The 24,331-nt window shown below is 51.9% G+C and overlaps 8 protein-coding genes across 8 annotated transcripts; 3 read left to right on the top strand and 5 right to left on the bottom strand.

Moving 5' to 3' along the window:
• Positions 1 to 182: 182 nt before the first annotated feature.
• HER10_EVM0010861 (C2H2 type zinc finger protein) lies at positions 183 to 1,040 on the bottom strand (the record flags this gene model as incomplete). The annotated part of the gene is made up of 2 exons (XM_035480308.1): positions 183 to 286; positions 371 to 1,040. The coding sequence occupies 2 exons, from the start codon at positions 1,038 to 1,040 to the stop codon at positions 183 to 185; spliced, it is 774 nt and encodes a 257-aa protein (XP_035327256.1).
• A 3,900-nt stretch (positions 1,041 to 4,940) lies between these two features.
• HER10_EVM0004636 (uncharacterized protein) lies at positions 4,941 to 8,588 on the bottom strand (the record flags this gene model as incomplete). The annotated part of the gene is made up of 4 exons (XM_035474272.1): positions 4,941 to 5,995; positions 6,049 to 6,485; positions 7,026 to 8,048; positions 8,305 to 8,588. 4 exons carry the CDS (start codon positions 8,586 to 8,588, stop codon positions 4,941 to 4,943), a joined length of 2,799 nt encoding a protein of 932 aa, XP_035326797.1.
• A 604-nt stretch (positions 8,589 to 9,192) lies between these two features.
• On the bottom strand, positions 9,193 to 9,874 carry HER10_EVM0000185 (acetyltransferase; the record flags this gene model as incomplete). Its single annotated transcript, XM_035469979.1, has 1 exon — positions 9,193 to 9,874. The coding sequence occupies exon 1, from the start codon at positions 9,790 to 9,792 to the stop codon at positions 9,193 to 9,195; it is 600 nt and encodes a 199-aa protein (XP_035326423.1). The 5' UTR covers positions 9,793 to 9,874.
• Positions 9,875 to 10,819: 945 nt separating this feature from the next.
• HER10_EVM0000791 (uncharacterized protein) lies at positions 10,820 to 12,417 on the bottom strand. Its single transcript, XM_035470559.1, has 2 exons — positions 11,526 to 12,417; positions 10,820 to 11,459 (listed from the first exon to the last, which is right to left on the bottom strand). The coding sequence occupies exons 1-2, from the start codon at positions 12,014 to 12,016 to the stop codon at positions 11,036 to 11,038; spliced, it is 915 nt and encodes a 304-aa protein (XP_035326488.1). The 5' UTR covers positions 12,017 to 12,417; the 3' UTR covers positions 10,820 to 11,035.
• Positions 12,418 to 13,724: 1,307 nt separating this feature from the next.
• Positions 13,725 to 15,700, top strand: HER10_EVM0013095 (putative glutamine amidotransferase class-II). Its single transcript, XM_035482463.1, has 2 exons — positions 13,725 to 14,017; positions 14,072 to 15,700. Exons 1-2 carry the CDS (start codon positions 13,930 to 13,932, stop codon positions 15,034 to 15,036), a joined length of 1,053 nt encoding a protein of 350 aa, XP_035327451.1. The 5' UTR covers positions 13,725 to 13,929; the 3' UTR covers positions 15,037 to 15,700.
• Positions 15,701 to 16,108: 408 nt separating this feature from the next.
• HER10_EVM0011079 (uncharacterized protein) lies at positions 16,109 to 16,465 on the top strand (the record flags this gene model as incomplete). The annotated part of the gene is made up of 1 exon (XM_035480520.1): positions 16,109 to 16,465. One exon carries the CDS (start codon positions 16,109 to 16,111, stop codon positions 16,463 to 16,465), a length of 357 nt encoding a protein of 118 aa, XP_035327278.1.
• Positions 16,466 to 17,748: 1,283 nt separating this feature from the next.
• Positions 17,749 to 18,244, bottom strand: HER10_EVM0006195 (uncharacterized protein; the record flags this gene model as incomplete). The annotated part of the gene is made up of 3 exons (XM_035475787.1): positions 17,749 to 17,898; positions 17,978 to 18,152; positions 18,210 to 18,244. The coding sequence occupies 3 exons, from the start codon at positions 18,242 to 18,244 to the stop codon at positions 17,749 to 17,751; spliced, it is 360 nt and encodes a 119-aa protein (XP_035326894.1).
• Positions 18,245 to 19,850: 1,606 nt separating this feature from the next.
• HER10_EVM0008506 (zinc knuckle) lies at positions 19,851 to 22,538 on the top strand (the record flags this gene model as incomplete). Its single annotated transcript, XM_035478024.1, has 4 exons — positions 19,851 to 19,907; positions 20,023 to 21,129; positions 21,192 to 22,046; positions 22,116 to 22,538. 4 exons carry the CDS (start codon positions 19,851 to 19,853, stop codon positions 22,536 to 22,538), a joined length of 2,442 nt encoding a protein of 813 aa, XP_035327060.1.
• Between the last annotated feature and the right edge of the window lie 1,793 nt (positions 22,539 to 24,331).

Consider the following 24,331-nt stretch of genomic DNA (forward strand, 5'->3'; position numbering starts at 1 on the left):
TGATTTGTTTCCGCAACTCTGTGCTCAGCCCCCAAGATAGACCACGAAACCGACTGAGCAACTAGCTATACCCTTATTCTCCAAACACCATGCGGCCTGCTGGTAATTAAGTTCCAAGTGTCTCATACAATGATAATTCTCGACGCCACCTGAATGAAGTCCAAAGCTACTCAGTCTCGACTTTAAGGATAGGGGACTTTAATCGCTCGCCACGACGAGGCCGGCGGCAAGGCCGAGGAAACAAATTGTTTCGCAGCCGCAAGTGAATCTTTTTGAAGTGTTCTCGCTGCAAGTCGTGTTAGCCCAAGTTCTTAAACAAAGTTTACTTTCGTAAATTGAATGTGCAACATGAAGTAAATGCGGGCGCAACGTACCATATTGTCTTTTCGACTAAAGATCCTCCCACAATCTTGATGGGGACACTTGATCGTCGGCCTGTGGGAGCCCATATGTCGCTGATAGTCCTTCCGAGTCGCAAATCCCACACCGGCATTTGCACAAGGCTTCTCCGTGCAGAAAAAGTATTTATCGTGTCCACGAAAGTGTTTCCTCAGGTCGCACGCACGCATGAATACGCGTGAGGATCGACACCCCTCAAACTTGCAGCGCCAGTTGCCGCTGGCGTCGAGATAACCCATCCGGCGAAGGTCTTCCGGCTCCCAGACCTCCTCCTCGCGTTCTTCTGCCGGGCTCTGAGAGCCCTCGCTGGAGCTCAGAAGCTCCCAGCTGGGCGACGGCACCGCTGCCTGCATCATTGGTGGTGTTGAGTGCGCGAGAATATGCGTGTTGCTGGCCTCGACCAGATGGTTGGGATCGTAGTGTGACATGGCGCCGGAGGTCGTGCCTAGATATGGCAAAGGCTGATAGATGGGGGCGACGGAATCTGGATGCAACGTGGGCTGAAACCATTCTCCGGTGTAGGTAGAAGAAGGCCCCATAGTGTATGAGCAGTCCATGCTTCGCGGCTCAGCTTCGGGGAAGGGGCTCAGTTCATTGTGGCTGTTATGGCTTGGGCCGTACTGCAAATATGGCTGCTCCATGGTGCTTGATATTTTGTCGTATGTTGTAGAAAAAGTTGCCATCCAGTGGACAATCTCGAAACTGACGGTGATGAATGATTCGCACAAGTATGGCCGCAACGGATGAATGTCGAAAAGAGGCCGATAGCTCCGAGTTAAAGAAATCTGCCTACCGGACGAAAGCGACGGAATTGTCAGCCGTGATATATATCTGGTGGTGATAAACTCTATTGTAGAGCCCTTGTCAATAGTATCGCGCCGGTATAGTCTTTTGGGGGTGCTGTTTCAGCAGTACGTACTGGATCTACCCAACTCCCACAACTCTCGGCACCCTGCTTTTGGCCGCCGAGATGTTCGGCCCCGGTGACGCCTGGGCAAAATTGTCGGCAGCAAAGCGTGGGTGCGACCACACGGCAAGTATTCCTTTGGTCTCGTTGCAATATCACTAAGTGGTGTGGCCCATGAATGGGCTGGCCCGGTTCCCCCGGTCCGGGATCTCCCCCGTGAAATGACGCTTGGATTCCCCAGTACCACGGCTTGACAGACTATGTAGGCTAAGTCCCCTGTCAATGTCAGTGTGTTCACATAGGGCTCGAATCCATCTCCCTCGAGTGGATGGGTTTGAGTCCGAGGGCAGTATCACCGTAGCATCAAAGTGACACACTCGAGCTCGTAAACGACATATCGTAATACTGACCATCTTTCTTTGGACTCATTGGTGATGTTAGCACTTGTCTACTACTGGACGTAATTGGATCAACAGGCTTTTCCTGCGTCATCACGCTCATATACAAGAAGCACAAGCCGTTGAATCTTGTCAACCAATTTCTTGACTTCAATCCATCTCTGTCAATCAAGTGGGTCATTTAATTGACATTCATTGAAATACCAGAATCTGCATCCGGTGCAAAGGCGCTGTCTTCACACTAACCCAATTTCCTGAAGATCAAGCGAGGACATTCTACTTCCAGATGGGTCATTGTTACCAAGTTTACTCTATCTCGAGATATTCTTGGCATTGCATTGGAATCCAGGAGAAGACTAACCAGGAGCAAGCAAAGCAGCTAAAAAAATGCCCTACCGATGTCCAACATACATAAATTGAGGTAGACAGCGGGTACATTGACTACATCGAGACTCCTCAAGCAAGGATTCCTTACGTTAAACGCTATAGTCAAGTAAATATGGATGAGTCGAAGCGACAATGTTGCGAACTAGAGTAGTGGAGGCAGTATCTTGGGGGGGTGAATACCAGTTTGATCAGAAACTCGGTTTCGCATTCAATCTCGCTGAGCATTGCGTGCAATCGTTACACGAGTCCTTTGTACTTCTTCAGTGATCCTAGGATCACATACGTGTGATGAGATACCATGAGGCATACCTGGAACTTCTGAGCAAGACATGTGTCGTGCTTTAACACCAAGACCGTGAGATTTTATCGAACACTTAGTCCTACATCAGCGGGACTTCTTCAGCCAGACCGAAGTACGATTTTAGGCCAGTACAATTATTACAGCCTGCAACATCCCCCTGGTATCCATGAGTGCGATCGGCGGAGTGCCATCCCCCTTCCTGTCTCTTGATCCACGGGACCGACAATGGCCTGTACGAGCCCGATAATTATCCAAGAAGTGCCGACCCACTAGTCTCAATCTATAACCTTCACTTCATTTGAGAGAACTCTATGCGAGCATTACAAATTTGCGCGACTTGTGCGGAAATTCGTCCAAAAGAGAATAAACCCCCTTGACGCGGGAGCGAACTACAGGCCGGCCTCGAGTTCCCGGAACCCGTGGAAGCCTACAAAATGTTGAGACGGACCTGATAAGCAGCTCTCGAACATGTACGCGATTTGACAAAAAATTCGCGATGTCTCTTGCGAACGGTGGTTCCGCCTGCTTTCCCTCCGTAGACATCGGCAGTTGCAAATTCTCGTCCGATATTCGGCCACGGCCTCGCAGATCCGGTCTCCCGGGGGGCCTGGAAGCCCCGGACGTTGCACTTAACGGCTGCTCCGTTATTGGATCATGCGGGTGGTTTGCATTGCGACTGGCTCCTGAAAGCTGTCATTAGTCCCACTGATGGGCTGGGGGACCTTGTTCGACTCGCTTGTCTAAGTCGGGTAGAGTTTCGAGTTGCATCTGGCAAGTTTACCAGAATTATCTCCAACCTGTTTTTGGAGAGCGGCTGCATCAGCTTGCAATCATCAATTGCCTCTCTTGGATGTTTGCAACGTGCCCTGGTCTCGATGAATGTCTGCGGTACGTTGTCGCTGCTTCTCGAAATGGTCTAGGTGGTTGAGACCCTTGCGGCGATGCCTTTGCCATGACTCAGGAAGAACATTGTCCAACGAGGCTTTAACTCGCGGGGTTGATATGATATTGTCATCATCTCCGCAGATGTCTCACGTAGTGGACAAATCATCCGACTCTACAAAAGCATGAAATAGTTTTCTCACTCATTTGGTTCTATGATAGTCAACGGTAACATTTAAACTTCAGAAAGCTCCAGGAAAGAGAGTGATTGTGTTTGTATGGTCGCCACGAGGGCTGTTGGATGAATAATGATGGTTTATAGGCATTCAGAACCCGACTCAAATGGAAGACCCGATGGTGATTTTCTTCACGGGCCATGCCTGATTCGTTACATTTTTTACTCCGAGTCTCTTATTACTTTCTCGAAGAGTAGCGAATGTTAGCCACTTCTCCATTCGATAAGATGAACGTTCGTGACTATTTCAAACAGACCTTCATCAGGTGACCCATCAATAATGCAGAAAAGGAACCCGTCATTCTCATCCTACTTGTTCAAATCAAGTTCCTTCCCTTGCCAAGAGGCCAAAGAACACGGCAGATACCAACTTGCACTTTGAGCTGGTTCCGTGGGCCTTAACACCCCCCCGGTGTGCCGACGATCAGACGATACTCCAGTCATGAAGTAGCAAGTTGCCAAAGGTCTTGGAGTACCCCTAGTCCGCTATCGGTCTGGTCTTGTGCTAATGGAAATTGGTTTAGCTTTGCTGAGCAGTGATATTCTGGTGGCTCACTGCTCAGGCAGATGCTGCCCAGAGACTGACGGCATCTCCTCCCCGCAAGCCGTCTTGGCGACCATAAATGATTGGGGAGTTGATACAGCCTTCGGCTCCCTAGAAAGACCCTGTAAAGTATCCCAGATTCTGACGTGATGTTGCATGAATCATAAGTTGGCTACTTATTAGGTCACAGCGCGGGGGTGAATGATGACATTCCGTCTCGGTACGGCTGTCGACAGGGTCAAATCACAAGTGAGGAGGCGTCTGTTTTGGGATGGCGGTGTCAAATTGAGTGATGAACAGCTATTTGCTGTCAATTGAAGGTTTATTAAATGACAAAACTGGTAGATGATTTGCCAGATATAAAATTACCCAGAATTTGTTGGAGGGGCAGAGAAAATGAGAGTTCTGGGGCGTCTGCCCTAGATAAGATCTGATTAACACAAGAGTGATATTTTTGGGGAAACAAGCATATTCGAGCAAAAGACTTTGACAAGACCCCGCAAATTTCGAGCAGTCTAGGAGTAAGGAGAGCGTATTCTGAGCGGAATCTTAGTGGAATCATGCTGTGTTGTTGGGCTATGAAGACAAGTCTAAACATAATAGGTCCCTAGACACCACAGGGCGAATCCGACCGAGTCTAACATGTCTAGCATAAGAACCATGTATTGACTTCCGGAAAGATAGTGGGGGAAATATTCTAAGTACGACATTGATATTAAATCGGAACGGTTTGGGGTCATTTGCGCCGCCAACAAATCTATGGTGAGTCGCGTGAAAATCCACAAGAGTGTTTGCAATTGAAGAATGACCATTTCCTGCCGCAGCCATGACGGCCGTCTGGACCATCTCGTCGGAAATGGACCATGAGTGCTGACAGATCAGGATGGCTACCTTGTCCTCACGACATCAAGTGGCAGCTTGTCCCAGGCGGACAGTAGCACATAGTCATACTCGAGAGTTCTCATGTCATTCATCTTGAGGAAATCTTCGGGTTGCTTCTCTCGATATTCCGTGCTGCTGATCGCGCTCTCAAAGAACGTCTCCATTGCAGAAAGTGGCAATTCCGAAGGGAACCCTGCCGGCGGTCCCATGAACATCGGTCCTATGGTTATCCACGAGGGGTCCAGCCCATTGCACTTTTGTTGCAATAATTCCGCGACGTGGTCTTGCCCCCCTCTGCTAGCCGCCTCGAAAGCGTCTTTACAAAGACCAGGCTGATAGATATCTGCCCTGGCGTGAAGGAGCACTTGAACGGTGTCACTGTGGCCATGATAAGCCGCAGCTTGTAGAGCTGATCCGTAGAATCCTGTCTCTTGGTTGACAGGGGCACCCTCGTCGATGAGGAGCCTGACAATGTATGAATTTCCGTTCATTGCCGCTGTCTGTAAGGAGTCACCGAATGGACCGCAGGCCTCAATTTGAGCTCCCTTGTCAACTAGCAGTCGGACGGTAGACTGATAATTCAATAAGGCGGCTGTTCTGAGGGGAGAACCAAAGTCGCCGTTTGCCTCGATATCCATTCCAATGTCCAAGAGAAACTCAATCATACTCTTTTGGTTGAACAGTGTTGCAAGAGCAACAGCATCTGATGGAATGAAGTCTCGACTGTTGGGATTTTGGCCCAGAAATTGACGTAAGACCCCAGTCTGGCCACCTTGGATTACCTTTCTGATCTTGGTTTCTGTTCGCGCCCTTGCAGCTTTCGTCGTGTTCGAGGCAGAAAAGTCAGGTGTTTGTAGTATCTGGACTACTTTGACGAACCCAACAAGGGCAGCACTGTCAACGACCTTCTCATAGTCTCCTGCACCCGTGATAGAGAGACCCGCTTCTATCAAATGGACCGCTATGTCTTCTCGCCGGCCACGGCAAGCGGCTTCGAAAGCCGTTCCATACACAGCTCCGCATGACATATCGGCGCCGTTTTGGAGGAGTGTTTTGACCACTTCCAGTGACCAGAAAAACATGCGACGTGCAAGGGGCTGCCATGCGTTCCACACTTGACGTTGATGTTGGAACCGCATTCCAACAGTAGCGATACTGTCGCCGACTGCCCAAGCGCGGCAGCCAAGTAGATTGGAGTGTAGCCAGGGTCGTTTGGTAGATTGATGTATACGTCGCTGATGTTTGCTAAAGCCTCGCGCAGAATGCTTTCAAGCCCAAACATGCTAAGTGTGAACACGAACTCAAAGTCTGAGGAGGAGACTGCACACATTGAGCGTTTCATGGCATGCTCTCTTGGTAAAATTGAAGCAATTTGACGAGCGTTTTCGATCCAGCCCTCGAAAGAAAGTGTAGTGTCCCATTCCTCGTCGAAAAGAAAGGCCTTCAGACTGGCTTCGACGCTTTCGATAGTGGCTGTGTCTTTGCCAAAGGTCAATGCTAGCTTTGAGTGTACGGCCCAGTACATGGCTGCGTAGACGTAAAAGTCGTCGCTTGGTATCTGCAAGCCAGCAAAGGATGCGGAATTTAACCCGCGCAAGCAAGCTCGAATGCAAAGCGAGGACAGAACATGATGAGCTGCGGCGGGCGAAAATTCGCGGTGACGAGTCAGAAAGTCCTGAACCGACTGGTGAGAGAAGCGTAGCGAATTACACTTCGTATCCAAGACTACAAGATTGGCACAAATCACCAGTATCTGTGTCAAATCCAAGACCGAGTCCTTTTCACATGCTAGCGCCATCAAGACAGCCTGTGGCGTCAAGGGTTCTCTGATGTGAAGGACACACAAAATGACCTTCATGGCAATATCTCGAGCTGCTTCTCCCGCATGTGAGATGCAATCAAGAGACTCTTGGTACAGGAGATCAAGATCTTGTGGGAGGTTGTCCTGTAGAGCTGCGATGACATCCGCCTCGAGTGTTTCGCGGCAGATCCGCTCAACTTGTAGCCGCGCCCATAGAAACCTATTCAATGTCAGATAGATCATTGAAGTTGAGTGTAGTTGGTGGATGATTGAACATGTGATAGCTTACATTTCATGAGAGCCGGCGAGCAGTGCACCTTTGAGCATATTCTGAGTGTCAGAATGCAGATTGCCTTGCAAAAGTCTTTTCTTCGTCACGCTCTGCTCCACCAAGTGATCGACGAAAGCCTCCATGTCTTCCTTCGTCTCTTCGGATGTAATTTGAATCTCGAATTCCGCCACGGGCTTATCGGCTGATCGGTTGGTACCTCTGCTGGCGACAAATATTTTTACAACATTGTCAGCCCTTACTACAAGCTCCTCGAGAGCACCAACAACGGCCGGTCTTTCGGCGTCATCGATACTGTCCAGACCATCTATGACAATCGTCAACGGGTCTTGTTCAGCTATCTCAAGAATCAGTCTCACACAGTCTGCGACGCATAGCTGTGCCATGTCAAATTTGCCGGCTCTAGCAAGGCAGACCTGCCGCTCGTATTCGCACGAGAGACAATCCCGCATTTTGGTCCGGTGAACTGTATCAATCGACAGCTGGAATAGAATTGTCCTCATTATGTCGTTTGCACAGCGACGTGATCTCTCGGATTGGGGGTTTGCGCAGTAAAAGTAGCCGAATAGAGCAGCAGCTGGATTGGTAGTTGCTGCTGACTGAAGATAGTCGACGAAGACCGAACAAAGAGTCGGTTTCCCTGAGCCAGGTATACCGTGAATCAGTAGTAAAGATTGCGAGCTTGATGTTTGCCAGGCAATGAATTTTTCATGTTGCAGAAGCCATTGACCGGCACCAGAGAGACGAGATTGTGCGATGTATTGGTGATGATGGTGGTAAGGTGCCACGCACAACCAGTCGAGAATTTCTTGGAATCGATCTTCTGACAGAGCCTTGAACGATTCAGTAGAAAGCCTCGTGAAGGCAACATGCAAGGATTGCAATGTTTCGGCGTCAATTAGACTGGCCAAGGCGTTGACCTCTTGCTCTCTCTCGTTGAGAGTATTCGATCGAACTTCATCTATGCACCGAAAAGGGCCTTTCAAGATTCGGACTATCCGTGATGTTAGTAATTCACAGCAACTAAATTTGTCTCAATAAACCAACCGATCGATCTCTCTCTGTAAAAGTTCAGGGCTGTGCCCAAGAATGTGAGCATCTCAGCGTAAAGTCGCACCAAGGCCTCTTTCATCGTTAATTGCGTCTCAGACTGAGGTCCTGCTAAATAGGTATTCTCAAAAATCCGATAGCGGACCAACATCCGAGCGGTATCTTCAACTATCATACATATTAGCATTCATCCAAGAAAGAGTCTGTCTTGCTGCTGTGAATGTTGCACTCACGTTCCTCGGCCATAGCTTCAAATACCTGAACCTCAGATATAGCCATCTGGAGTAGGAATCGAACGGCCGCCCATGGCAACGCCGCATGCCCAGGATCGTATTGGACTAACGTATCTCCTGTCTCCTTGAATCTGTGGATCCAGGCGACTATCTTTTTCAAAAATGTCACGCACGATAATAACCTCGCCGTTGGGCTTCGTGACCTTCCATCTCTTACGTAATGACAATTCCCGTTTCGATTCGGCTTCCTCGAGAACAGCGCCCTGTGGATAAACACCATTGATTAGTTATTGTCTAGCTATATTCGCATCTGCAAATGCTTTTTGTGAGTAAAGGAGGTCACTCACGAGAATGTCACGTTTGTGACTCCTTGCCTTTTCGAGACTCGCGCAAATATCAGGGGGCAGGGACTTGAATGCATTGTCCCAGAGATCAATAACCGAAGCCATACCGGCTTATAGATGAGCGGATTAACCCAATTAGAGAGCCTGTCGGTGAGCACAAGATCTTGCTTTTGTGTCAATGGCGATGGCGATGATGACAGCAAGAGCTAGGTGAGAGATACCAGAGGAGAAAGTGGGAAATGGACGAGAACCGATAGGGAGTAGTCAGGCTGCGACCGAGTCTGAAATGGTTGAGACGCGCCGAGCCCTAAGTCTCACATTTTTGGGTGAGATTGAGGCTTGCAGTCAGTGACCCGCCGCTGTCATTCTTACAAAATGTCACTTGTAACAGAAACACCATGCTCAGTCACCCCTTGCATTGCACAAAACGTGATGAGGCTGAGTATCCGCAAGGCAGGTTCGAGGAGCTGTTTAACACTGAGCAGTAGACTTCAAACTAGCAAGCTGAGAATTCCCCAAAAACAGTCAAACCTACTATTCTCACTTTTTCAAGTCGTCCCTAATGACGGAATACAAAAGCTCATCCATCACAACCCCATCCCTAACAACAGCCCTCCTCGCCCTCCCCTCAAAAACAAACCCGCTGTTCTCAAGAACCTTCCGACTCCCCTCATTCGCCTCAAAAACACCAGCCCAAACCCTCTCAACCTTCCTCTTCCCATCCTCATCCTCCTCACCACCACCCATCCCCTCGAAAACCCACCTCACAAAAGCAGGCACAACACACCCCATAACCCCCTTGCCCCAATCCTCCTCTCCGAGCCAATACCCAAGCTCATACCCCCTCGCATACACATCCTTCCCCGGCACGAGCCCGATGCTCCCCATAGGCCTCCCCGTTTCCGGACAGGCGATGACCCAGTTGTACACCGGCGCGCCGCCGTCGCTGGAATTCATCGCGATCCAGGACTCTGCGTCGGCGAGGGTGTAGGGCCGGGGGAAGGAGTCGCGGAGGTAGCGAGATACGGAGGGGGAGTTTGCTGCGGTGGAGAGGGCGGGTGCGTCGGTTTTGTGGTAGGGTCGTATTGTTGCTTTTGGGAGGGTGAGGATTGCGGGTGGGAGATCTTGTGGGGAGGCCATTCTTCAAGTGCTTGTATTCTTTTCAGAGTCTGAGGGTTGAATTTTGTAGGCTGGTGATTTTGGTGTCAGTCGTGAGTTGTGAGATGTTTGCTGAAAGTTGGTTGAGGTGTTGTTGTATGTTGTGAGAGTGTGACTAATACTACTCAATTGTGAAGCTGCCATTTACGGAATAGTTTCGGGGAGCTGGACATGGGTCTAATGACTCTTTTGCTCTCTGCAACGATAAGCTCTGCTGACGGCGAGATGAGTTTTCGCGTCTGCCTAGCAGCATTACTCAGGTCCTTCCCAGCTGTGATACATGAACAAAGACACACTGAAAGTTTCTGTTGAGAATATCTCAATACAAGGTCTAGAATCCGGGCAAAGATTAGCGGCCGTTGAACGGCAACGTCCGCCAAGGTCCGGTTTCGAGACCCTTCTCCGGACCGTTGAAGAATGGGTCAACCCGCCCTGGCTACCTGAACCAAAATGCCGAGCCTTCGGAGACGGTGTTGAAATGCGCGCACTCGCCTGAACGACAACACATATTAGAAAGACGATATGCACGCAATAGACATAGAGATTGAAGTTCAAGCTCAGGTCCAAGCTTGCGAGATGGGCGTAAAAAGTCTGTCGCCGTGGTTCCCCATACCATTATTCCTTCAGTACCCCAGATGGATTGAGTTCAAGCCTGAATGACCCCAACGCAGGGCAAACAAGCTTTAACGAATAGCAATAAGCTTAAATCGCAACCTCTGTGGGCACATGGGATGATGAAATGTCCAGGAAAGCATCAACAAATACCAAAAAAAGATTTACACACAATCGCTGCGAGGATTTGAGCCTCACGCGGGGGTCGAACCCGCAACCTTGAGATTAAGAGTCTCACGCTCTACCGATTGAGCTAGCAAGGCGGCTGGGGGCCGTATTTGATTGGTGAGAGCTTTCGGCCGAGTCTGCGCCTGAGTTTCATCCGCGGTCTGCGAGCCGGCCTGGTACGCTCTTCGGCTGGCAAGGACCTGACCCACTCGCTGTCTTGCCCCCCTCCCGGCGAGCCGTGAAGGCTGCCTGTCGCTCCCCGGCCTTTGGAACGATGGATGGCGATGCATGCACTCCTGCAGGAGTCAGAAGGAAGAAACCTCACGTCGTTTTGGAACACGATCTCATTAACGGGGGGAACAACTGGGTATCCGCAGCACACACCAAGGACGCCGAAACCAAGTTTCCAAACGCGCTTCCCCATTGAAAATCCTCCAGTAAATCCTCATAAAATCCAAGCCGACTCGGTGTAGTCCTTGGCCCCGTTCTGCACCATGTTCTTGGTATACTTCATCCAGCACCAATTGCTGTCCTCCCCCTGCTCGCCCTCGTAAATGTACACAACACCTTTGCATGGGCCTTTTCTCGACTGCTGCTGCAGATTAAACGCCGCGCAGTACCGTACGCACTCTTCGAAATTCTTGGCCGGCACCTGCGCGATGTCGTTGTAGAGGTAATCCGTCCCGCAATCCTTACTAAACGTCAAGTTCGTCCCGGGCACCTGGTACGTCAACACGGAGCTGGACCCGGGACACTTGTTGAGCGCGATGGGCGTATCCGTGGCAGCGGGCTTGCTTAGGTCGAAGGCGGCTGACGATGATACCGAGGTGGGTGTGGCGGTTGATGAAGAAGTGGATGGCGATTGGAGGCTGTGGAGATGTGTTAGTTTTGCTGTGAGAATGCTGCTGCTCGTATGTTGTAGGCGAGGAACCTACTTTGCGATTTCGTTGTTTTTGCTTGCCACCAAAGCACCTAATCCGCCCGCCACACCGACCAAGGCGCAGAACAGCAGACTGGAGAGAATCAACAACCAAAATGTTGCCTTGCGCAGTCCGCATATTGTGCCGTCGTCCTTGCTTCCCTTCCTTTCCGCCAGCTGCTTTTCCGGCATCGGCGAGTGCTGATTTTGAGCGTACGTCGTCTCGGTGTAATTCGTCTGCGGCGTGTGAGGTTGGTGTTGGTGCTGATGCTGATGTTGATGCTGGTCATAGTACGGTTGCGCCTGTGCCGGCTCATATGATTGCGGCGCCGTGCTGTAGTTTGCTCCGGTGTTAACCTCCAATCCATCCGGGATGGCATCGGCTTCGGGGCCGGGCCCACCGTTTGGATGCTTGAGCATCTTTTCGGCTTCAGGTGATGGGGAGTGACTGCTATAGTTGCTGTGCCTGTTGGAGTAGAAGTGGTCGTGCGGATGTAGCGATGCCATCGCGCGGAGGGGAAACCGAGACAAGCCACGCTTCGGGACGACAGAGTAAAGTAGGAGGGGGAGGACTTTAAATGAAGCTGCCAAGCATCAGCTAGGGGTAATCTGACCGAACGTAAAAAATGCGAGACAAAATGGGCGGCGAAGAGTGGTCAAGGACTCTCTCGATACTGTTGTTGACGGGGAGCGACATGCAGGATTGACCGTCTTGTGCCACACCGCGCGCGCGCAACAAGGGGCGGGGCGCCATCAGCACTTGTACCGGCTGGCTCGCTGGTCCAAGACAATTCAGGACGCCATCCGTCCCACGGCCGTCACAGCGGTAGGGCTGGCACGAGAATAGTACCTGTCTGTACGGGGTACTGGCCCGCCGTTACAATAAGCTTGCTCCTGTAGCCTGAGTCTAGACGTGAGTAGTCAGGCAGAAGAGTCTCAAGGGAGCATCGCCCCCTGACTTTACCCAAGGAGACTCAGCCCAGAGGCTGAGGGAGGGTGGTGGCCGTCACGGTGGTATTCCCAGCTTTGTCCAATGAGAAATCGGGCGCGGCAGCGATCAGCGCCAAATGGGTTCACACTTGGGATCTTTGGCGCGCGAAGGATTCGGACCCCCGACCAACTCTGATGCATCGTTGGGTCATAGAACCCTTTCTTAGAGAACCTTTGTGCCAAGGCAGCGCGCCAAAACACCGACCAGCTGTTCGAGCAGGCTCTGGGACTCGGAAGTAAGCCCAAAAGATGAAGACGCCTTCCGAAAGCCACCCAATTTCTAAGCGGTCACCACAGGATTCGGGATTGAGACATCCCTGGTTTCTCCGGCCTCGCAATTGTCAGCGATTGGGAGCATTGAGAAAGGCCTGTCGTCGTGTGTCTTCCTCGGATTTTTGCTTGGAAATCGTCCCTTTTCAGCCCCCACGGCAGTATGACGCTGGAATAAGGTGCAGCCGCGCTTCGCTCTTGGGATTTCTTTCCGCCAGAGGGCACATTTCGCTGTGATTCACGCTGGCAGCTTCGCGTCCTAATATGGCCAAGTGCTGACGGTAGAAGTAGAGTGGGGAATCCGGTGTCGCCCCCGAGTGATGGCCGGCCGGGCGGGTCTGTCCGGCATCTTGGCAGTTCCCATTTCCCATCGGTTGGGAACCACTCCCGCCGGAAATTGTCTCGAATGCTGCTTCCCGCACATGCCACCATCATCTCTGAAGGTTGCAAAACATTCGATGCATGCTACGTCTGCCAATTCGTGGTAGCCAAAGAGGGGGCGAAAGGCATGATTTGGTGACGCTGGCAGGTCTCAGGCCGGAATCAAGCTCATAGCCAAGCTTCGTTCGAACCAAAATCTCATCAGAACGTGGCGCACCTAGCGGCTCCTCCCGCCAAACACGCCGCGCTGAATGTCTTTGGCCAAAGGGTCCTTCATTGTTGGGGTTCGAGACGGGCTGGCGCTTAGGCGGTAATGAAGGCATATTCAATTTTCGCCTTCTTCTTGGCTCTTTCGCCTGCGTGTTTGCGTGTATTCTTTCGAGTGAAAAGCCGGAAAGACTATAAACATGTCGGCGATTCTATGTTTCTTTTCCCGACACCATAGGCGAGCCTTGGGGTGCACTGGCAGAAGCTGTCGTGCTTTCAAGAAGCGCTTCCCGACACGGCACGCCACATCCGTACAAGCGCCAGTTCGAGGTCTTTTCAAGTGTGAGAGAACTCTAAAGGCTGTGACGTCAGTTAGGCCTCTGGTCAATGTCGGGGCTTGTGCTTCAGACCAGACGTCCGCCATGACCGAGCGTGAGGAATGAGGGTAATCCCGTTGGGCTGCCAACTACCTTCTTGCCATCTCAACGTCAATCGCTCATCTTCCCGAGAGAAAGAACAATCGAGAAAATCTCCTGGGATCAGTTGACACGAATCAGAAATCGCCCTTGGTCATGTGTCGCTGGTTTGCTTACCTGGGCGATGAAGCCCAGCTTCTTGAAGATTTGGTCATTCGGCCGCGCCATGCCATTGTGAAGCAAGGTGAGTGTTCTGTCATGACGTTTCAGCGGGGCTTTTGATGATTTATATCGGTAGTGGACGAACACTTCCTACCGGCTGGCCATTCAACGGTTGAACCATTTCTTGGAGAGCTTCAGGTCGCCCCTTTGGCTGCCAATGACGCAGGCTCACCGAATCCATTGACCAACATGGACGGATTCGGCCTCGGGTGGTATACGTCGACAGAGTGCGAGTTCAACCCGTATATCGATCCAAAGTGGCCCGAGTCCCTTCGTCCAGTCGTGTACAAAAACACTCGACCTCCGCTCAACGATTTGGTCCTCAAGAGCATCGTTCGAGGCACCAGCAGCAATGCCGTTCTTGCCCACATCCGCGCAGCCCCAGGCCTGACGCCAGTCGTAGAGACCAACTGCCATCCCTTTGCGTTTGGTCGTCACTTGTTCGCCCACAACGGCATCCTCGGGTCTTTTCCTCGTATCCGTACGGCAATTCTGCAATATCTTCCGTTGAGATACCAACAGGCCATTGTCGGGACAACAGACGCTGAGCATATTGCGGCCGTGTACTTCTTCATATTGTGCGGTAAGGATGGCGACTGGGAGTCTGTTTATGATGCTGGAGAGATGGCGACGGCGATGCGGGAGACTATCATCATCCTCGAGAAACTTCAAACCGAGTTTGGGCCGCCGAGCCGAGAGGCCAACACACTCAACCTAGTTGTCATGTCTGGCAGCTCGCTCGTCGCTGTGCGATATGCCAGCCCGGAAGGACTGGAACCACCGAGTTTGTACTACTCGACGACAGCTGGTGCAACGCTCAATCGCAAGTACAAGGGATTTCCGAGCGACGTGAGTGACTCGGCCGATGGTGGTGACGGGGATGCCGAGGACGACGGGCGGCTAGAGAAGAAAAAGCATGGCGAGCACGTCGTGGTGGCCAGCGAGCCCAGCACCTTCAACCAGGGCGAATGGGAGCTTATCAAGCCATCACAGATGGTTGTTTCTGAACTGGGTACTGGTGCCTATCTCGAGCACTTGTGAGTAGTCACTTGTGAGGGTCCCGTATTCGACGGGGTATGCTTGGCAGCCTTTGGATTGGCATTTGGACGTTTAATTACTGGCTGCGAGTTTCAAGCGATTCATACATGTATCGCCGCGTTCAGATCGTCTGTACCTTGCTTGGAGTTAGCATCGTTCACACACGGTGTCAGCATCTTTCATTATTACAACTCTCATAGGTATGCTCATCTCCTTCTTCTGACCGTTTCATTTTTCGACCGCTGTGTCTCGTCGTGCTTCCATCATCCTGGTGCCTTCATGTGCGTATCCGCGTGGCGAAGGGTGAAGGAAAGGAATTCTGTCTGGTATCAGTCCCACATCATGGCCGGTCTGTTGATCTTCAGACGTGGCTCCCGCGGATTGATTGGCGGCATTGGCATGGCCTACCGGCAGGTAGCCTACAAGGAGCAAACAACACCACCGCCTCGCCGTCGTGTAACACTGTAACCTGTGAGAAGGATAGAAACAGAATCTCGGGCAAAAATCAGGAAGTTTGCATCAGACCAGCTTTGAGGCTACCTGCTAAGAGCGAGGTCAAGAGAGAATGTTGAACATGTTAGATGGAAATACCTAGGTGACGGGACAGATGGATGGAGGTGAAGATGGCAGAAAATATCCGAGGTTCCGTGGAATTCGTACCGTCAGGGGGACTGTCCCGATCGGGTTGCATCAAAAGAGAAGGAGGAGGGCAGCTGCTCCTGCTGTGTCAATAAGTCAGGTATCCAAGGCAGGAGCTCCTTCTTTTAATACACTTCACCTTCCTTCCTACCTTAACCTGCATCGTCCATCCAAGTACTCACCCGTTGGTCTTTTCTTCCCTTGTTTCTTTTGTCACCGCTGTTTTACGCTCTTTTTCTCTCCTCTCTTCTATCGAGACTCAACAATCGAGCCGATTCTTTCTTCAATTTGGCCGTCATTTCAACCACAGCCTGAACGTCTACCTCATACTCGACAGCGATTTCGCGCTGGCCCTGGGTACCTTCGATACGACCATTGCTTCGACAGTGTGTCGAAGTTCGCCGGATACACTTACAACTTGCGACTGATGGGAATTATGGCGTATCGAACTATATCCGTCGTTCTTTTCTATCTGGCTCTTGGTCTTCTGGCCAGGTCTACTGCAAGCGAAAAGGGCGACTATGACCAGTGCTACTTCGATGCCGGTTACGTCGGTCCACCTAACCTTCTCCCTTGCTTACCGGCGAACGAAACAAAAAATGGCTTCAGTTGGTGCTGCCTGGCGGGCGACTTCTGTGTCAATCAAGCCTGTTGGGATCGACCATCTGGCGTGACTTATCAGTATGGCTGCAATGACCCGACCTACAAAGACGAGAGCTGCCCGCTCAAAGGTGATTTAGATCGAGGTACGTTCCAGGCGCACAATCCCATTAGGCTTCGCGGAAGAGTTTGAACTAAACCATATCACAGCCAAATCTCCTTGGGTAGGCCTCGTTCTGTGCGACACCAAGAATGAGGGCCTACTGAAATACTGGGCATGCAACCACCCCGATACTTGCGGCGGAAACTGTCCGACTGAACCCGAGCGACCACAAGTGACTCAGTCTATTTGGCCGTGGGAACCCCAGTCCTTACCGCCCAATAAAGACTGTAAAGACCTAGGAAGGCGAGTTTTGGCAATGTATGCCCCCGATCCACTTGGCTCGACCGGTGGTGTTCCAATAGTGTACACGGCCTCAGCAAACAAACCGACTCCAACAATGCCGCCATTGAAAAGCAGCGATACAACGACGTCTTCGGCTTCCTCGTCCATCCGTCCATCTGTTTCCGATACCACAAGTCCCGCCATCGACGCCACATCACCCACAGCTGCCACCACTGCATCCGTGGACTCCGAGACGAGCAGCTCAACCTTAGGCACCGGGGCTATTGCTGGCATTGCTATCTCCTCCGCCTTTATCGTAGGACTAGCCTTGTTCTTCGCCTTCATGCTACTCCAACGACGTCGTTCCCGACATTCTCCGGTGCTCAACACCCATGAGACCGAGACTTATGACCACGAACAGACTGGTCCTGCAGAATTGCCTGACGAGAAACACAACCTCATAAATCCCCACACCCCGTCCACAGCTTCGGACGCAGGACAGAGCCGGCCAGTCTCAGACATGACTCTGAGCATGATGTCTCCCAGTCCGCTCAGTACGCCGAGAACTCCAGGCTCGCCGTTTTACTACCACGGCGTCGGCCAAGCCCCTTCTGAGTTGGTGGATCAGCCGAGGGCTATACACGAGATGCCGGCAATCCATGAACGGGTCGAGATGCCTTGATAGATGGGATAGTGGTGCCAATATATTCAAGTCGCGGTGGGGGGAAGGCTTTGATATCGCTATTATGCTTTAGGCTCGGATACATGCACATGTTTAGAGAAGACTTCGTAATAGCGGACTGATATGGTGGTACCTCTGCATGCCCCTTCCGTTAAATCCCTTTGTGCTACTGGATCATCATTTGATACAAATGCTAAGTGCTCGACAAGCTCACCTCACGAGAACGAGGCGCTGTGCATTGCTGCGGACGAAGACCACATCGAGGTGTCGACGTTACACGGACTTCACTCTCCCATGCATTCAAAGAAGTAATGATTTTGAGCAGATTGAAAACTTGATAATATTGAAGTTCACTGATAGGTACTAAAGTACGTTTTTCTGAATACGTGTTGCGTCAAACACCATCTTATTAGGCGATTGACCGGTAGGTCCTGATACAGTCCTCGGCGTCCTTCCCATCGTTCTTACACTCGGGCTTGCAGAAATGAAGCCAGTCGTAGCCGTACTGTCCCCAACAAATGGGAGCACCCCAAAACTTGGCGGGATTCAGCATGCGACACTGCGGATCACGACACAGATCAGCAGCCGTTCCGGCTTCGCACGAAGGGGTTCGGAGGGGATGGGAGGGGCATTCATACCGTAAGCGCACCCGCCCACGGGCCGTCTTCACCCACCAGACTCATGGTGACTTGATCTTTGGGGAGGGATTCGTTCTTCATCCAGATGCAGGCCTCTTTGGATCGGATGGTGTGGAATGACCATGACTGGCAGATGCAGTGGAAGAAGTCTGCGTTGACGGAGGCGATCCAGGTGCTTGTAGAGAATGAGCATCTATATTTGTGAGGTATGTAAGTGAGTTTGGAGGCTTACTTGAGGAGAACTAGGGAGATAATCTGGAGCTTCATTGTTGTTTAGAGACGTCTGTGTCAGTGAACGCTCTGGTGTGCTCGTGGTCTAGGGTATTGAATGAGTTCCATGTAGTGACAGAATGAGGAACTAAATTGGAGGATGGGCAGGAGTCACATTTTTATACCAACGTCACGCTGGGCTTACTTGAATCATAAATACCGTTGTGGCTGCGATCTCGCCATCACGGTTCCAGCCATCCACTCTACGAACCTCGATAGGAACGCAGCACCAGCATGCCATTCAACTCTCCCTAATGGAACACCTCTATGGACATATTTCGGTTCGACTACCAGGTGGGCACTACCGCCAGCACATTGCTTGATCTCAAACCCCTTCTCTAGATTTCGTTGATTGAAAGGCACCTACTTACCTACTCAGGCCCTTGACTCCTTAGACGGCTTGAAGGCCGGCCGTGCGGGTGTGGGGAAAGTGGTTCCGGCCCCGCAGCGCCGACCGGAACTAAGGCACGGCAAGGTAATCTGGAGAGTGGGCGGGCCATTGACTGTATTAGTGGAAGTCTCTCACGAAGCCCCTCAAATCACGGGAGATCTGGAACTGCTTTTGCCCAGTGTAAAGGGATTGGTCTGCCATATATCAATCTGTAACATGAGATATGCAGCTCTTGAACGTTTTCTGGGCATGACAGTGTCGACATTTACTGACCTCGCCCCTCGTCACGCAATTTTGGTCATATGTTGCCCAGGTCCAAGCACATTCTCACTCATGATAATCAGGACGATCTTAAATCTCATTTCAGTATTTCAGTACGCGAGCGATCTCTGTAGTGCATTGCCATATCGTAAACCTGAAAGGGCATATAATGTAATGCTACAGCTGCTTTTCTTGACTTGAGCCCTGCCAGGGGCGCACTCCAAAGAAGAAAGGCAGGCCAGAGGAAGTGCACTCTTGGATGGCCTGTGGAGCCGTACGTCGGGTGATTGGCCAGGTACCTTTCAGTTGAAGTTGGGCTCTGTGGGCAGGTAGGTCTGCCCATGTCTCCGCTAACCGTGCCTGTGCGGGGCAGTTTCCAAGTTATGTTTAGGTATCGCCTCTCCGAGTACAGTACCTTGGTCTCTGTGCACTTACTGGGTACAGTGGAGACTTTGGACAAGGAAGTCCTGCACCCACGCTGGAGCGGTATCCGATGTCCAAGTCCCAATACAACGGCAAGACGCACCGGGGCGGCGGGAATGAGGTGCATGCTCCGGCTCGCCGCCTCTCCACTCGCCCGCAGCCCTCGAGGAGTGTATCGACGCCGTTAGGGAAGCGACGCAGACGAGTATCGCGAAATTCGTTCCGATCCTTACGCCGCCGAGTATCACCGGTCCTGTCCGCAAATTCGAGGAAATCATCCACGCCAGCCTCGAACTTGAAGAAGCAGCTCGGCGCAACTGCACCCTACAGGACAACGGCGACAAGCTCTACAGCAAGTGGCAGTTTCTTCGGCGACAAACGGACAGACTCGTCAAGCAAATCTCGACAATGTCGTACCGCGATTTCGTTGAATCCAGCACAAAGGCCATGGCAGGAACCTACGGCTTGGCTCGAGTGGGCGCTATAAAGTAGATATCTATATGGGACTCGGCACAACCACGTGTTCACATGCCTGATCTCAAGGACCCAGTGACCGACCAAGTCTGCAGTGCCCCCCAAGACAAGGTCCGTTGTCTCACCAATTCCATCTGGCCCAAGACCAGCACCGGACCAACAGTACCAGCATTGTTACTTTTGTCCACCACTCGATCCCGCTCGAAGGCAATACTTCTCTCCACAGCAACTCGACGACGAGGAGATTCACGAGCTAATCTCCGGTATCCCTCGCGGAAAGGCCGAAGGACCGGACGGCATTGCTGGGGAGGCTCTCAAGATGCTGCATGTTTCAAGAGATAAGAAAGAAACCGAGAGTGAGCAGGAAAGCATCATCGCCCCGATTCTTGAACACATCATCAACGCTTGTTTTCGCTTATCGCATCATCCAGCGCAGTTCAAACGATCCAGGACTGTCATAGTCGAAAAGGCGGACAAGCCAACGTACGAAACACCCAAGAGCTGGCGTCCTCTCGCCTTGTTATCTTGCATGGGCAAGGTTGTAGAGAAGGCCATGTCGAATCGCTTGACGACACTCTCCCTTGAGCACCGCCTAGTCCCTTACAATCAGTTTGGATTTGCACGACGGTCTACGACAAAAGCGCTCGAGTTGATTCTGAATCGCGTCTACCGATGCTGGAACGCCAGCCCGCGCATGTTTGCAACGCTCATGACCATTGACATGACTGGTGCCTTCGATCATGTCGATCGAGAGATTCTCCTGAACATCCTGGTTCGGAAAGGTGTCCCTGACTGGATGGTTCTGTACATCTCTTCGTTTCTCTCTGATCGACGCGTTGCCCTGTCGATTCCAGGATACACATCAGAGGAGTTCTGGGTCAACATTGGCATTCCCCAGGGCAGTCCTCTTTCGCCTGTCCTCTTCGCCTTGTTCTCCTCTCTCATACTGGACGAACTCAACAAGATCTGGCCGTCGAGTCCATTCTTCCAAGCCATGTCGTACGTTGACGACACTTGCATGGTGGTCACGTCACCCTCCTACGAGGAAAACTGCAGAATCTTGACAACGGCCTTTACCGACCTGATTGCCGCTACCGCGCCGCATGGCATTGCCTTTGGCCCTTCCAAGACACACATCATGCATTTTCAGAACCCGCACAGGGAGACTCGGGGGGCCAACTCGAGGACTGCCGACGAACCTGAGCCACCCAGAATCATACCATTGGCAGATCTACCAGACGTCGGTGTGGAAGGGGCAAAGAAGGAGGAGGTGATCAAGCTTCTTGGGGTTTACTTGGACCAATCTTTGACATGGGCCACGCACGTAAAGAAGGTGAGTACATCCTGACAAGCTTAACGCAGCTGAGTGCGCCGCTGACAATGTGGGGAGGACAGGTTACCGAGAAGATGGAAGCCAAGATGCGCACCATCTATCGTATTTCCGGCTCGACATGGGGGCCCTCTCTCGCCAGCATCAGACGCCTGTACACCACATGTGTCCGCCCGATCGCCGCATACGCCGCTCCCGTGTGGTTCCTTTATCGAGACAACGAACGCAGGGTCCGCTGGCAAATCAGCGTCAATCTGGTCACGAAGCTCGACAAGGCACAGGCGGCGTGTCTCCGACAGGTTGCCGGCGCTTACCAGACCACAGCGAACGCGGTCGTCCACCAGGAACTTGATGTCCCGCCGCTTTCTCTATTCCTTGAGAAGCTCGGTCAGAAACACCGCACTCGCAATCTTGACACCCCGGAATACGGTTCTCTCAATACCGTGTGGGGAACCGAGAACATGCCGAAGACCCAGAGCGCGGCGAACAACGTAGCACACCCATACCGCATCCTCTACGAAGTCACGGCCGCTTCAATGCATTTCGCGGCCCGGAAGCAACTCATCGAACTCAACGAGGAGCGGGCTGGGAAAAAAGACGAGCGGGGTTTTCCGCTACCGATGTTACGTTGGCGGAACTTGCTTGACCGACAGCAAGTGCGGAACAAAGTCATCGACGACAAACTTCAGGAGGCATGCGCGCGGTACTGGCAGAACTACCTCGACGATCGCCAAGACCGAAGGGAGGAGCAGACCGACCCAAACTCTCGCATCGCCAACCACCGTCCTCTCTCCCTCTCGGAAGAATGGGGCCCGGCCAGCTTGAACTACTATGCCAAGCTCACGCGTGCTGAGAGCACCATGTTATTCCACTGTAGGACCGGTGTCGTGGGACTCAAGTCCTACCTCTTCTCCATCCATGTTCGTTGCATCACCTTCTCCTCCTTTTGCCGGTCTCTGCCCTTGAACTGACCCTTACGTCTCCACCAGGTTCGCGACATCGTCGACGACCTCTGCCCGTGCAAGCAAGGCAAGCACACCGTCGAGCATGTCTTCATCCATTGTCCTGCTTTGTTGGCTGAGCGGACACTGCTCTATGAGCAAGTCGGTCACCATGATTTGAAGAGGTTGCTCACGCGTGATTCCAAGGCCGCTGCCGCGTGGGCCATCAGCTACCTATCCATTGAACAGTTTGGCTGGTCTGGGAGGCAAACACCCGACAAAATCTTCCAAAAGAGTAATGGGGTGTCTGGTGCCTCTGCCTCGACTGGGACGGGGGAGACTGGGACGGGGGAGACTGGGACGGGGGAGACCGGGACGGGGGAGACCGGGGGAGGACAGCCTTTGGTGGAACCGGAGGTCATGGTTGGCGTGGTCCTCGGGCACGACAATGCATTTGTCCACCCATCGTGAGCATTCTAGCTAGCCTAGATAGTCATGAATACACACGTTTTCACTTACCCTTTGGGGTCCGGCCCGCCTCATTGGGGGCCAACTTCGCCCTCACGGGCAAGCTGGTCTTATCAGGGTCAATATCGAGTTTTCATTGCGTACATTACTTAACAAACTTCACAACTGACAACAGCCGGCCGCAGGTATGTCGTTAGATCACCGTCGGGAACCACATGCTTATACTAATGCTGTCGACACTGACACAGCTCAACCATCACTGTAGGCCACCAACCCATTCCACTCATTACATGCCGCAGCAGGGAGCTGACCAGTCTTCAGGACGACGCAACACATTAATCGCCTTCCGAACAGCCGAATACCACCCCTTACTTTCTCCCCTTATCTTATCTAACAACAGCCTCTCCCTAACATTCCCATTCAACACGCTCGCCTGCGCTCTTTCCAAGCTCCCAATCATACCGTCAAGTCTAGGCTTGTCCACACCTCCATGTTGCATCAGAAGGGCGCCGATGAGGGCGACGCGTATGTACAGTTCTGCTCAAGGTGCTGCCGGATCCTAACTAATGTCAAATCACCAGCTATCATGATGTATCTGTCCGTCTTCCGCAAGTCGACATTGCGGAGGTGGTATCTGTTGAGACGGTCTCTCCACAGCTCGGGGTCGTCTAGTATGATGGCCGTGGGATCGAACTTCTGCTGGGTACGTGTTCTGATGAAAACGCACATGCATTATCTGACTGTGTTTCTTTAGCCATCGAGGAAGCCCCAGGGGTCGACGAGTTGTTGGCGTCTCGGCATTTCGACAAAGTGTGCTTGAGGTAGGAACACAACTGACACGCCGTTTCTTTTGTTTTGTGCTCTTATTCAATGACTCTGGCTCTAAGCTTGATTTGGGGGGGGGGGGGGGAGGCGATGCATTGGGTGCTATGCGAGCGAGTATTCAGGATTGGAAACCAGTGGATAGGTTGAGTTGAACATTTGACCGTGAGCTGATCACCTCAAAGTAGGTAGACAGTTGGACAGCGACAGCGACAGCGGCAGCGACAGACGGCGAGGGAAGGTATGTTAAACACATACATGAGCGCATGTCATGGCCAGGCGGTAACTGACTCATTCCAGCAGCGTTTTTCGACTTCGACAAAAGAAACGAGGCAACGAATGTGTAGTGTGTGTGTGTGTGAGTTGAAGTGTGCAAGTTTGTCGTCAAAGCCATCCAGACACCCTTTAACCATTACCTGTGCTGACGAGCTCTATCCTATGGCCAGACGTCGACGGTGAGGGCGAGATCGCGACCCGGCAGCTTCAATGACGGCACCTAGCTAACACCGCCATGGCTTGCATAGGTCGGCATCATTCTTGACGACGGCGACGAGGGCATCTCAGATGCCACCATTGTGAGGCCATCACCTGGAGTATGTTTATCCTCACAGCCTGTGGCTCCCAGGAAGTTCTATATTTCGTAGAGAAAGCTGACATCGTCTAATAGAGGGCAGCGAACTCAGCCAGGTGCGAGGGTATGTCAACATCTGGACGTGAGGAGTCTCAGCAGCCCAAAATGCTAACAGACAATAAGAGGCTCACAAGGTGGCCGCGCGCCCAACATCGCGTCAATGTAAGTGTCCTGGACATTCATCTCAATTCACTTTGAGCCCTGAGTCGGATCTCTGATACCTATTCATGGATCAAACGCTAATGCCCGTTCGACATCCAGCCGTGGTTGTGAACTTTGCAGGAGGGAAAGTTAAAAAGGTGGAAGAAAACCATAAAAAATAGTCTAACGAGACAGTGGGGGT

This window comes from Colletotrichum scovillei, assembly GCF_011075155.1.
Source record: "Colletotrichum scovillei strain TJNH1 chromosome Unknown Contig00011, whole genome shotgun sequence".
NCBI lineage: Eukaryota > Fungi > Ascomycota > Sordariomycetes > Glomerellales > Glomerellaceae > Colletotrichum > Colletotrichum scovillei.

Bases quoted from the DNA above. Each gene is read 5' to 3' on its own strand.
- HER10_EVM0000791 (XM_035470559.1), bottom strand. From the start codon at position 12,016: ATGGCATCGCTACATCCGCACGACCACTTCTACTCCAACAGGCACAGC. The intron at 11,460-11,525 runs GTAGGTTCCTCG...ACATCTCCACAG, and splicing joins AAAAACAACGAAATCGCAAA to CCTCCAATCGCCATCCACTT.
- HER10_EVM0013095 (XM_035482463.1), top strand. From the start codon at position 13,930: ATGTGTCGCTGGTTTGCTTACCTGGGCGATGAAGCCCAGCTTCTTGAA. The intron at 14,018-14,071 runs GTGAGTGTTCTG...TTATATCGGTAG, and splicing joins CCATGCCATTGTGAAGCAAG to TGGACGAACACTTCCTACCG.